The sequence below is a fragment of the Hesperophylax consimilis genome, chromosome 12 (genome assembly GCF_061612785.1).
Source record: "Hesperophylax consimilis isolate HC1 chromosome 12, BYU_Hcon_1.0, whole genome shotgun sequence".
NCBI lineage: Eukaryota > Metazoa > Arthropoda > Insecta > Trichoptera > Limnephilidae > Hesperophylax > Hesperophylax consimilis.
This window is the reverse complement of record NC_142847.1, coordinates 18833302-18848279: the sequence shown is the minus strand read 5'-3', so window position 1 is coordinate 18848279 and position 14978 is coordinate 18833302. Positions and strand designations below refer to the sequence as shown.

Below are 14978 nucleotides of genomic sequence, written 5' to 3'. Positions count from 1 at the left end.
TACTTACAAGAGCTATTTTTGTATTGAAACAGGAATATCTTTGTTCCTAAAGTAAAATATAGCAAATGTTACATCATTTGTAAAATTACACTAAATTACCATGTTTTACATAACTTGCCATGGTGAAGCGTGGTACATTTTTTACGGCAAGTACAAAGTTGTCTAACAAAAAAATTAACACATCAATAGGGCAAAAATGCTGTCATTTGCCAAAAGCATTTCCAACATTATTTGTGATCAATAGTAATTGTGATTGTGGCACTCGAAAACCTTTCGAAGGTGCTGATTTTTCTAAATTCATAAAAGTGCAAATATCTCGTAAACTATTGACTTTTTACAAAATTTATGTCATGAGTTGGCCTGTCAGCTCTCCAAAGGATAACGTTGAGTTTTGGCACACCCTGTATAGGAACCTAACTTACAAAATATATTTCCTTAAAAGTGCAGCTAATGCTAACTCAATACATATTTTTAAGAAAGACAAACATTCCTATTTAACGAATAAACTAAAAATATTTGAATTATCCCTACTCGCCTGTGCGATGATGGAGAAATATGCTAGGCAGATATGATTGAACTATCAATTGATTGATCAGAAAAATATGTATTTTAATACAAATCGTTGCAGGGGGAATAAATGTACACTGTACAAGCTACAAGTGAATTAAGTTAATTAATTAGCAATCATCTTATCCACAAAAATATTTCCATCACTCAACAAATTGCTGGTAGGGGAAAAGTTTATTTAGTAAGACATTTTACAAAAAAGTTTCCAGAAAATTAAAAAAAAATTATCGATAAAAATTTGAATTGGAAGGAACAAATATGTCAAATTGTAAAAAAAATCAGAAAACTGATATATGTATTTTTAAGAATCAGAAATTTTTTGTCTTTAAAAAACCTATATTTAATATATTATGCCTCGGTCCAATCAACTCTACAATATGGTATCATTAGTTGGGGATCCACATACAAAACTAACCTTACTCCAATAGAAGTGGTACAAAGGTTAATAATTAAAATAATATTAAGAAAACCTTCCGATTACCCAACGGATCGATTATTCGAAGAATTTCAAGTGCCTTCATTTAAAGATCTTTATACTAAAAATGCATTAATTCAAATCATAAAAGAAAAAGACAAGTATCAATTTCTAACTGAAAACCGTACTCGACTTAAATATATTTTTCCATGCCCAAAATTAAACACTTCCTTTGCACAAAATTATTACACTTACCGGGCAAGAATTTTTTTCAATCGACTACCTGAAGAAATTAGAAACATTAATGAAAACATCCAAATAATAAACACTGTGAAAAAATATTTTAAAGACAAACTTACAAAAAACAAAATGTTTCCAATTGAATTAATCTTAAAAATAACTCACTTCAAATAAGTTTAAAATCATTTTATTTTTAATTACTTACCTCTTGTAATAAAACAATGTACATCCCTCTTCCAGCCACAAGCTAATGCTTCTATGGAAGAGGGGTCTTGAAATATTTGATCATATATTGTAACAAATAAACAAAAATATACTTATATAATAAATATAATAAATAAATAATAATATTAAAAAAAGAAAAAAAAGAATGAGGTTTTCAGAAAACTGTTGGTAATCAACTGGATGCAATCACTGTGTATTCAGACATCTAAATATCTAATGCTCTGTCCATTCCTGTTGTCCACCTCTGACAAGTTGCTCACTTTGAAGAGGATCGTAACAGGTTAAAAACCGGTCCGTTGTATTTATTGGTAGACCGGGTCTACCAATAAGCATTGGAACAACGTTTAACAATCGTTTTATCAAATCATTACCATTGAAATCCACCATGAATTAGCAGGTTCAAATATATTAGTGAGCTGTACCTATGTATGCTGTATCTTTGTACGAAATAGTTTTATTCACAAACTGTTAGATGGATTAACCTGATAGGTTCGAATGTGTTTCGTTGTTTATTTTATATTTGTTTATTTAGATTTTACAGCACAAGTGCCATTTATATACAAAGTTTTTATTTTAATTTTTATATATATAGTGCAGTATTAAATTTTGATGAGAAAAATTAAAGAATTAAATTTAGTTAAAACATAACAAATAAAATAACAGTAAAGAAAGAAGCAAAGACAATAGCGTGTTATGTAGTGACCTCATTAAAATAAGTGGCGTTAAAATGTGTTATTAGTGCAGCTTTATACTTTACAAGGGGAATATTAAAAGTATCTGCGATTTTAACATAAAAGTTCCCAAGTGTGTGCAATCTATTTATAACTGAATTATATCCTGAGACTGGTATAATTGTCACAATAATACATACTAGAGGACCTTGATCTAATGGTAGGTACATGAAATTGAATCAACATTAATATGTCAGAGCTATCCAACTGATAATTTATAATTTTGTATAAAAATATAAGATCAAAAAAAAAAAAATTCTATCACTTAACTTAAGTAATTTCAATGAATATAATAAGAAATAGATCGTAATAAAAAATAACGCAACGCAGTCAAAAAGCGGAAAATTATGTGGTAATATTATTTTCTGGATCACTATCAAACTAGGGGGTGAACGTGTCAAATAACATGGCAAGAGATAAAAGGCGCCATGACATAATCGTATCAGGTTTTTTGACAAGAATATATTGGTTAGAAAAATAACGAGAAAAATAACGCGAAGAAACCGACATCAAAAAAGGAGAGAATAAAAAAATACATGAACAGGCGAAAAGCTTTCTATAATCATATACCTGCATACATTATCTTAAAATAAAAATACATTGGGGGCTTCCGTGATCAAGGGGTAAAGTCCTCGACTACAAATCCGCGGGTTCGAATCCCGACGTAGACGAGTAAATGTTCACGTTTAATTTCGTACTAGGCGTAATACGCCACTGATGAAGTGTGTCAGTGTTGCAATCGTAGAGCGATTTTAAATAAATAAAATTACCGGTATATTAAGTTGAGCGTGCTAGCAATATTGATAAACTAGCGTCGACAATATATTTTATCGTATCGATTCTGCTTTGTTGCAGATGATTGCAACATGGCTGTGCTGAAAATCTCCATTTAATACTTGAATAATGTGAAATGATCCTACCTGAGAGAAGTCCAGGTACCAGTCGTGTCTGGACCAGTCGACCTGGACCGCAGTCCCCCAGTTGGACAGCGCTATGGGCACGAGCATCTTGCGGGCTATGGCGGCGCCGCGGTGGTTGCGGAACTCTATCACGGCGGACAGGTACTGAGGTCCGCGTTTTAAGTACACCTGCAAATAAATAAATATACACCTATAAAGCAAGCACAATCTCTGGAACTGTAGCATCAAGAAATCTGCCATACTTTCTAGGTCTGAATGACCGTTTTCAATATGCAACGTCATTTCACGCTCGGAATATACTGCTCGTATGATTGTTTCTACGTTTGGAAAGAGCCTTCAACGAGCCGGGTTACTTTCTAAGAATGACCTGTAATTTAGTATGAGGTCAAAAAAGGATTTTTTTTTAAAAATAGCCATAACTAAAAATAAATTTTAAAACACATTTTAGGTAACACCACCTATATACTTTATATTTTATATATTTCTATATATTTTCTGTAATAGTAGGTATCTGTGAAACTCACAATGCCTTACGAGATGTAGACATTTTCAACCATAACTTAATATCATATTAAATTCAGCATAAATTAATACATTAAAATACTTTTATTTTATTCGATTTTTTTGTTGTGAAAATTACATTATTATCACCCGTAGTGAATAGTATAGTTATGCGAAAAGTTGTATTTTTTTCTATTTGTTTTTAATTTTATGTATTTCTTTATTATGTTTATTTTTTTGCCATTTAATATGTTGTGTAGGTAAAAAATACTAAATCGACATTTAACTCAATGGAACTTAATTGGTCTAGAACATAATATGAATGTTTATTGTTATAATTTTTTACTGTACGACTGTTTGCTTCCTAAATAAAAAGAAATAAAAAAAATACATAATAACCAAATGAAAGCACTCATGGGATGATTTAATAACTAATCCGCACTTTATACATATGAACAATTATTATGTTGGGGGCAGCAAGGACACTTTTGCGGTATTCACACAAAAAACGCCGGTAGCGAATTGCATCGCCACGTCGTTTCGACCGCCCGTCATGAAAAAAACGTAATTCATTTCCTGAATCTCAGCTCAAAATTTTTCAGAATTTTTACGATGAAAATTCGAATTACTAATTTTGCCAAAGTATGCAATAAAATCAACTGTTCGTTAGTGGGGAATCCAACATACAACAAAAACTATGTTTGAGTTTTGACTTACTGACTCTAATCTGACATGTTGACTGGACACGACAAATGACCCAACTCAATTTTTCAAGGTTTTTATGCTTAAAGTGCGTGTTTGTTTAACATATATACTTTTTTTTTAATTTTAATTTAATGGATTATTTGATATGAAAGCACATTTAAAAAAATACTAATAAATAATTATTTTACTGTTAAAAAGGCAACAAGGTCGAATACAAAATTTTTTCAAAATATTGTAAAAAATCGTTTCCTTTCGGGAATTACCACTAATTTCAGAAATACTGTTTTTTGAGATTAAAAATATTCTCTTCACCGTGCTTTTATGTTTAATTAAGTGTTTTTACATTCAGCCATTTTTTGCGTTGCGTCCTCATTTTTGTCTACTATTTTGTTGACAGCCTGTACCTACCTAGTTATTAGGTACCTAAAAATAATCAATTAAATTCAACAGCTGTATCTTCCAGAATGCGACTATTACATATTGCTCAATAAAATTTAGCCTTCAAGCCAATTCCGACAGTTCGTATTTTCAAAGTAAGTGTAGTTTCCCAAATTTGCAGAGTCGACCCTACAATAAAACAATTCATTTGCCTGGTATCTTTATAAAAATATTGCCTTGTTTGTGTATCATTTATGATTTAAGAATTCGTGACATTTTACTGCAAGCAGCGGCAGCTTTCAAATAGAGCTGTTCGCTCTCTATTTTATGATGACCCTAGTTAAACCATTATGCCTAAAAATATTTCCAATACCTTTCCCACCCCTGTCCCATAGTAATAAAAGCCCCAAATAAAGTTTCATCTCCCTTAAAATAATTCCTTTAAAATATTTGTTTTGTTTAAGTCACGTCTGTATCATTAAGAATAGTTAAGTGCATTTTATTTTATGTTTAAGAATGTTCTTTGCCGACAAGCGGGTGGAACAACTTTATTTTTCTAATATGTCCTTCAAGAATTTAGTTTAAATACAGATACCTCCCAGAAAAAGGACAGTGTTGCTATAACGGGTAGGTACAGACGTACCTACGCAGGAGCGAGTGTTGAAATAACTGGTAGGTACATGCGTACCTAGGCAGTCAGTCGTGAGATAATTACTAGGTTTATGTAAACCTAGGGAAAACTGAAGAATAAAGGAAACTAGACCTTTATTTCTTTCAGTTTAAGTTTTAGCAGAGGAAAATAAGATACTCTGCAATTATATTGTGAATTAATAAATTTATATGTCAAGAAGAAGAAGTGTTTTCCTGCATTCCATCTGACGGCGTGTTCTCGTACCACGATAGCAGAAACAACAGCAACATTACTTTCTTATTAATGTTTTAACGTTTATTCAAAAAAGTAATTTACAAAAAAATGTGTTACAATGTAATGAATATAAGATGTACCCCCATAATTAAGCTGAGCTTGAGTGTATGTGTGTGTTAGTATTATTATTTTTTATTGTTATTTAAAGGATTATCTCGTTAAACTACAATTAAGCAGTTTGTTAACAGGATGTACATGTTCAATTACAATGCAAATATGTAAACATTATAGTATTACTATATTATCGTTATTTGTTCATTTACATTTTGTATTCAGTTTACTTAAAATTGGTGAAACTCAAAAGCTTTTAAATTATTAATTATATTTTAACATTTCATTTCATAAATAAAACATCTTGTTTTCGGCTTAGGTAATATCAATTTTCGTTGTAGCGTTCACTATGAGTGACTAAATAATATCATAATGTCTTTATTCCGTCAAACGGTTTATTGTATTAACGTTTGAATTGTGTCAACTTCGCCGCTGTGTCGTAAATAATATTAGTACGCAAGTAATATATAAATCTAATTACGACTTAGCGCACGTGTACAACGTGATACACGCCTAACTTATTCTAATAAATAAACAAAACACAGAACGTGCGAGTTTGTTCGTACCTTTGTGAATTTTCCTTGTTATTAAATTAGTAGAAAGCTGTAACTTTGAACAATCATTGGTTAATAATCGCATAAAAGGATTAGCACAACGGACCGGTTCTTCGTGAACTTATAATTTAGGAAGGATTTTCTGTCAAAACCCTCAGCAATCCCAAACGAGGTCACCAAGGAAGAAGCTGGTACCTATTTAAAAGTTGTTTATTTAAAGTACGTGATCATGTCGTTCAGTGCAGTAACCTTCAAACTAGAGATTCGTATATTAATAATTCTTGGAACTATTGCCGAGCTTTAAACTTAAGTCCTACGAAATACGATTTAAAATAATGAATTCAACATAATTCACACACGAAGCTAAAATATTAAAAATAAACCGTATTTTTCTTATGGTAAAAATCAATAGTTGAAGATCTTACAATAGCTGACATCAACAGCTGTTAAGTTAATTAAAACTATCTTTAAGTATTTGCAGAACCTACAATACCTGGCAGCGAGCATATAGTATTTGGAAGAAAAATCATATTTGACTACCGAGTGCAATATGAATGTCCAGTGAAAGACTACAGCATTCTCAATGGGGAGGGTACGATGATGAAGAAGAGGAAACATGAGAAGTACCTATCTATTCTAATCTGACCATCATAATCTAAAATCTAACAACAACCGGACACGAACATAACACCCATTTACAATTGATGGTGGCTTCATGAGAACGGGTCGTTACTTAAACTCGTTTAGTACGTGGAACGAGCTACCGGTATTTGCTTTTCGTCCTTCATAATAAACCCGGCCTCTTTAAGACCCGCATTAATAACCCACCTCACAAGGCTGCCGTACCGGGTGGCAATAGGTTTCCCCTGTCTCTGTACATACAGTGGCGCTCTCGTGCCTAAAACAATTATTTAAATCAGCCGTTTCTAGCAAAGATTTGATTATGATTTATGATATCCACCAAAGTAATAATATATAATTCTTATAATTATTTTTCATTTGAAACGACGCAACTTGCTAATATAACAAATTTACTGCTTTGCCACGAGCCACGAAAGTCATTTATATATTATTATAATATAAATTTATCATGTGGGTATATGTTTAAATATTGCACAAACCCGCCAACACAAAGTCAAACGTGTAGACAGACCATTACTCTACGAGGGGTGGTACAACTGATTAATAAAAGTTAGTTTTATTATTCAGGTTCGACAAGACATTATACAACATTGATGCGTGCCGTACAAGGCCCTATACCAAACCAACTTTAGCAATATCGCCTAAATATTGCCACTCCGCTGATCTTCAGTGGGGAATTTAATCTCGTTATCTTCTCCGTCGAGAGAAGAGGGGAGAAGCCTCTCGGTTTTCAGGGAAATATTATATTTTTAATTAGATACTTTGTTAACATATTGACGTGTTTCCGAAGATAGAAAATAGAATTAGGATAAACACATAGATTAAACAAATAAAAGGAACATAAAATATTGAATACATAATACTGAAAATTAATATTTGAAAAACAAACATTCCCGGGTAACGAAAATAAACCCTGGCAATAAGTTTTTAATTTTCTTACTTTCATAATTGAGCGTAGCGAAGTCCTGTTTTAACACAACCGTTTTGCATTTCGTTGGTCTGTAAATTTGTGCGTTCCGTTTTCGAAAATCTGCTGCATCTACTTTAATATCCAAGCAAGCCTCTTTAATAACGGCTTATTTTGGTTCAGAAAAGATTATGTTTAAAATGTAAAATCGTTGTGTTAATTTTTGGACTTGTGTTGTTGAAAAAAGATTTTCATTGAATCACGTATCTTTGGATAAATTGTATCATTCCTTTGAAATAACAATGTTACATAATATATTATGACTTGTAATTAAGTATGTAGGTATTTAAGTAAAAGTACAAAGGAGGAAGTTTTGGTTTTGATTTAAATAAGAGAAAATTATAAACCTTACTTTTTTGGACGCGAGGTCTACTAACTGTTCACAGAACTAGGAATTATAACAAGGAAATGTTGCTGTGTAAGGATTGATTGGTTTATTGTTGCTTAGGATTGCTTGGCTTTTTACCTAACGGTTCCATGATAACTCAACACAGTGACAATTCAACACACTTTTAAAACGTGATATAAAGTTACTAAAAAATTATTACTCAAAAATTGATCCATAAAGTAATGTACCAAAAAAAAATCTGTAATCCATCCAACCTACTTTATAAGGAATGTAATGTTATGTGTATAAAACAGCTATATATCACTCAAATACTTTGTCGATTTTTTATCAATATTAAATTTGCTGAAAGAACACAACAAATGCGGATAACTAGAATAATTAGCTCTACATTGAACTTTGTGGCTGTACAGTGTACATACTAAAACTTCTTTTGGTCAAAGAAATTATTTATATCAGGCACCACTTATGTTTAATATTCTTCCAAATCATATTAAGTCTACCAATTCCTTAGGTAAATTTAAAAATTTAATGAAGATTTTTGTATTGACAGACAATTAATTGTCTTAATATTTTTTCATCCTTGTCCTTTCTCAAATAATAAGATTTTATATAAGTCCCATTTACTAAAAACTGAATGTCACCCTATCTGTCTTTATCTACTTTGCTTCTTCTTTTGAATAATGATTGATGATTAGTTATGGTTCAAATATTGTTACAATATACTGTCAAATTACATATCTGGTAACACATCTAATACTTATTTTTTTTTTAATTTTGAAATATTTTGTGTTTGTATATAGAATTACTTTATGTTTGTGATTACTCTTATGTTTGCTTGACTATAATGTAAATTGTTAACCTCGATACAGGCTCAGTCCTAGTGAGGTTGATTTTTATGAGAAAAGTGTTTTATGTATAGTGAGATGCAAAAAATAAAGTCATTAGAAACGATGAATTTTTTTTAATCTATCCTAACCTAACCTACTTAACCCAGTTAATAAAGTTTTTGTTTCATCACTTTCCACGACTTTATATAACTTTTTAAAGATGTGATGAATTATCATTGTGATGATGTATCCGGTCACCATGGTTCCATGATAACTCAATACAGTGACTATTCAACACACTTTTAGAAAATGATATAAAGTCATTAAAAACGATGAAAATTTTTTTTTAAACTTAACCTAACCTACTTAATCCAGTTAATAAAGTTTTTGTTTCATCACTTTCCATGTATCAGAAAATATAACTTTTTATCCATATAACTTTTTAAAGATGAGATGAATTATCATTTTGATGATTTATCCGGTCACCATTAAAACGTTATATGATGATGCGTGCCTCACTGGATGTTTTGCCCGTGCTGAGGCTTCTATTTTACAATTTGATGCTTTGGAATGTTGCTCTTTTTCCACGAGTATCAGAGGATATAAGAACTTTATAATGTTTTCTTGTATAACTCACACATTATATTAAATTTGTTGTTAAGTTTTCAAGTCAATTCCAGAATAAAAAAACGTATCTCTTCTACTCCTAGCAATTTCTCGAAAAAATTGCTATAAGAATTTAATAAAATCGCTACAAGATCCTTCGAGGAACGAGCGTTTTTTACTATTTCTATATTCGTGCTTATGTTGACATAATTAATGCTGACCGATTTGTATACTAAGATCTAAGTATGGGTTAAATCACTGAACAGGGAGTCTCTAGAAATGTATACCTACCAATTTGGAACAAAACTGACATTCTACCCCTAGGGCCCCGACAAGCCAAATCGAATAGTATCTGTTCAAGAGAGCATTTCGTTGTTTCTAAATGTTAAATCATTTTGATTGGCACTTTCAAAATTGGAAGTGATTGCGAACCTGTGATATAATACTTTAACTATTTAAATTTATGATTTTTTAAATTGGGCCTGATGTGTCAAGAATTCAGACAAAACAGTGATTTTTCACAGGTGTGGGTTGGTTAAACATAAAATTCAATAACACAGAATCGCAGCACAGAGAAAACTTACTGATATAAAATATTGCTAATTTATTGAAAAATTTCTTCAAATTATTCGTGTTACTGTAAAAAACAGGACTGCAGGCCGCCCTAAACGAATGAATTGTTCATAGGATTCAAACTAAACTTTTAGTAAAAAAGGAATGTTTTAACGCGACGTCGGAACACGTGTTCATAAAAATCATTATATTTTCGCATTTCGTCATTATTTATTATGTTAACAGGGCAAACGCAGGAGCATGAACCGTATTCCGATGTATTCAGAAAGTGCTAAAATTTTATTAGAACGCACATTTTTAACAGGATTTTAATATATCAGCAGTACTCATTTTATTCGGTTAACTCTTTCTGAATAACTTTTCATCGAACCCAAAACTTTCTTCCGACATCCTTCCCTTGCTTACAATCGCGGTGTAAATATAACGAAGCGCGTAAGGTCGGGATAGTGAAAATCACGACATATTACCACGACGTATAGTTAAAATCAGGCTCAAGACCGGCTCAACTATACCAACGCTGAACCGGCCGCGGCGCGCGAAAACCTATCAAACACCAAGGAGGCTGTCTACGCTCAATTTATTTGTAATTTATTTATTTTATATATGGATATATTACAAACAATACAAAACAATATGAACCTTTGTCTGTCCAACTGGGGAGGATTGCCGTTTCAGGACAGCCAAATTGTGTATTTAATACATAATATTCTTACAATGGAATGGCGATGCTGTCAAAACAAATTTTGAGAACATTGTTGATTGCATTCGAAGTGACAGGATGGTTTCTTTATCCTTGAAAGAATCGTAAACATGTATTTATTACCAGAGTCAATTTGGATAACATTAGTAATTGCATTCAGAACAGGTGAATGGTTTCTTTCGAGACATCACATGTCTGAGATTCTTTCCAGGGCATTTTGGAGAACATTTACGATTGTATAGTTAGAATTTCCACATTTATAAATCAGTATAAGACATATGAATCCTACAGTACAATATTTTTAGAATTTCTTAGGTGATAGAAATTACACATTACTAGACCAGAATATATGCCGTATGACATATGGATTTCCAATTTTAAAATTTCGAATCTTTATTTATTAAATGGCTAGTCATTATTATACAGTAATCGAAGTAAAACCGCGCAAAAGATTCGTAAATTTAAATATAAATAATAACAACAATGAAGATCAAGTATTAGGAACAAAATAACCAATTTTAAACTTGAAATAAAAAGTGACTTTAGATCCTTATCTCTCCTAAGTATAAAATAGCCTTTTGGAATATAAAAAATAAAATTTAACATAATATTATCAACGCTATTATATTCTAAAGAGGTTTTCACAAACCAGCCCCTGCTTAACCTTAAGGCCTTCAATAAGCTCCACCGCTCTTCATCATGTCTCCAATAAAATTATAAATTACGTGCAGGTAGACGTCAGAACCGGTTAACATTAATAACAAGGGAGGAAGGTGCTTGAGCCTGTGAAATAAGCTAACAGCAGGGTGGAAGGCATACCGCTGAAAGCTCCGTTGCAACCTTTTTCTGATACATTGACAAATGATTAAATTGATATTATTGACAAATGTTGTCAACAATATGTATCAGAAAATATATAGGCTTTCAATATGTGAAGTAGTAAAATACACAGCCAAATAAATGAATCATAAGCTTCATTCTCAAAGATACTGAGGATTTGTTACTTATTGTAGGGTATTATGCCGTGGTAAATAAATACACAGTAATTCACATGGGAGTCCAGAATCAGAGGTCAAAGTTTTGCAGTTTTGTTCAACCTTTTAGCATACTTATACTTGGCCTTAGGTACTGATTTTTTTGTCAAGACACTTGTTCTACATTATGTTCTTTAAATTTGTAAAATATGATAATATCTGTTGAAAATATGCGATTTTATGTTTTTTCGTACCAACGGTAGTGCCTATATGTAAGTAAAAAAAAAGGAGTACAAAGAGAATTCCAGTAAGACTATGTCATCCCATATTGGGGTATTTTGTAAGGTGTAAGGAGTAGGGAGGGAAAAGAGCTTTGGAAAGTGCCTGACTAATCAGATCTAGCCACCAAACACGCCTAAAGTCACTTCAAGCAGCGTTTCAATTTCGTCTCTTTAATCTACCAGCGTGCCGCAAATACATTTTATTTAATGTTATTGTTGTGGTGGTTTTTGTGCTGGTTGTTATTTGGTGGTTATGGTGGTGGTTATTATTATGGTTGTTGTGGTGTTGTGGTTGCTTTGTGGTAGTATCGGTGGTTATTGTGGTGGTTGTTGTTTGGTGGTTGTGTTGGTGATGGTGGTGTGGTGGTTATTGTGGTGTTATTGTTGTGGTTGTAGTTTGATGGTTGTGGTGGTGGTGGTGGTTATGGTGCCAAAAATTGGCATATTCTATCAGAATTTGTGTTTATTTCCTCTTGACAATAGAATCCAAATAAATGGAATATTATACGTGATGAAACACTCTTTCAAATGTTATCATTACAAATAAATACATAGCTTTTGAAATATTATGATTTTGAATGCAAACATTAAAAATATTTAAAAATGGCTCACTTTACGTTATTTCGTCTAAACACTAAACTAAAATAACTGATAACGAAAAAAACCTACAAACATTTTATAAGACAAATGTATTATAAACATTACAGTGACGCACAAGGAACCTTTGGTGAAAAAAGAGGTGTACTTTTTAATTCTTCTGCGGTTAACTTATAGATTTGAATATAAAGCGTGGTCTTTTCTCTTTCTATCGCCGTTTAGATAATTTTTCTCATCATGACACTAAAGGAGACAAAAGATTTCTAAGACCAAATGAACTGTACGCAAAAGCGAAAAAAATAGCCTGTGGGGTTAAGTAAATTGTATTGAATATTAAAATTTTGTGTCATCGGAATAGTCATGTTCTTTCAATTTTCCTCTTCACCTGGACACGGGTGATTCACATAACCTAAAATATTGTATTCATTTGCAACTCCAGGTGCAAACAAATTCACCACCAGGGAAGATCCTTTCCGTACCACTAATCATAATCAAAATATATATTGCTAATAGCGCCATAACTACATGTTAAGTAACAAGATATTCGGCGAAAGATACTCTCAGCATCACCCTGTTGAAAGACCACCACTCGGAAAAATCTTGGTGATATGAAATATTGTTAATTTATTAAAAATATGGTCTACTTATTCGATTTCCTGTTAAAAATGGGACTGCAGGCTTATAACGAAAAATTGTTTCTAACAAAGTATCAGTCAAAAGCAATTTTTATATGCGGTCGGCTGAACACGGTTCATATAAATACTAATATTGACACTGACATACTTATATTGTAGCATTCCTTCATGTTATCTATTAGTAAAATAACACACTCGTTCACGATATTATTCTGAATGACTAATATTTTATGAGGAAGTTAGCATGATGAAACTTTTTTAACAGGATCATTTTTCTCCGTGCATTCAGACTTGAACCTTTGGCGTTGCTTGAAATGGCATTAGCCGCGTTCGATGACCAGATCTGAATAGCCAGGTACTTTCTCACTTTCCTCCATCCCATCTCCTTCACCTCCCCCACTACCTTCAGCTATTGGCTCAAGACGGTTGGGACTGGGACGTTTGGGACTCTAGTGATCAAATAAATAGTAGTCAAAATAATAATAAAAATCCAGCATTCTCAAAACTTCATCTTCACATTTACTTCCACAGTTCTTCAGTCTCACGACAATCCCCAAAATGGAAACCTCATAGTTTTCCGGGCTTCGAACAGTGGATACGTAATCATAGGTAACCAGATAAAACAGAACAATAGGTTAGTAGCAACAAAACCAAACTAATAGGTTAGGTTAGGTTAGGTTAGATTAGATTAGGTTAGGTTACCTTTATTTTAGTTTGATCTATCTTGATCTATCTTAATCTAATTAATCTTAATTATCTCAATAATCCTATCAATTGCACCAAACATGCAAGTAAATTACAAATCAAGTGACTCCAGTAGACTGCAGAAGCGATGGTAAATGATAAATCCTCTACCACTCTACATTATAGATAATCCACAACTAACACCAGCATGGCCGTATAAGTGTTACCTGCAACTTACAACCTGCAAACAACGGTGCGGGTGTGGGCCACAGTTCTCAGCCCATCGCGTGTTCGCGCGCTATTGAATTATGCAGCGATATTCGCGTGCGGTATAATCGTGCGGTCGACTGTTACGGGTTATAAAATACAAGCTAACTTCTATACTGCTGACTAAATGTGTGTGAAGGAAGAAGAACAATAATGAAAATATGTGTCTGAAACATAGATAATAATATGAACAAAAGCAGATATGCTGACTATAGCCGTACTCCGACCAAACTGCACGGACTATCAAAGCGGTGGAGCCAAGGAAAGTTAAATATTGTTTTTAAGGCGATGCACTAAGTCGTGTAATATTTTAAATTGAGCCGCTATCAATAACAACCCTTACGTAGATGGCGATAAGGTTTAAATTCCCGCTTAAAACCATCCGCCTGTTTTGATTTATGCAAGAAAAAAACATGGCTAAAAAGTGCCTTTTATTTTATTTTGTGGATGTTCAGGCATAAGTATTTATTTTTTTCCGATCATTTTATAAATAACTTAATTTGCCACATTATGCAATAAAATCATAACCGAAAATGGGTACGTTAGTAGGAGATTTTGAGCTTTAAAGCAGTTTTCATAGGTCTATACATTATTTTTTTCTGGGCTTATAAAAAGACTTATATAAAAAATACTCTATTATTTCAAAGGCCAAGATGTATTCTAC

At 32.3% G+C, this 14978-nt stretch overlaps 1 protein-coding gene across 1 annotated transcript in view; it reads right to left on the bottom strand.

Annotated features, from left to right (window-relative positions):
- LOC149419281 (putative RNA-binding protein 46) overlaps positions 1-14978 on the bottom strand; it is a 234177-nt gene that overhangs the window by 196602 nt on the left and 22597 nt on the right. Inside the window, exon 5 of the mRNA XM_089637964.1 lies at positions 3099-3266. Coding sequence (XP_089494090.1) covers positions 3099-3266 — 168 coding nt within the window. The remainder of the gene's footprint in view (positions 1-3098; positions 3267-14978) is intronic.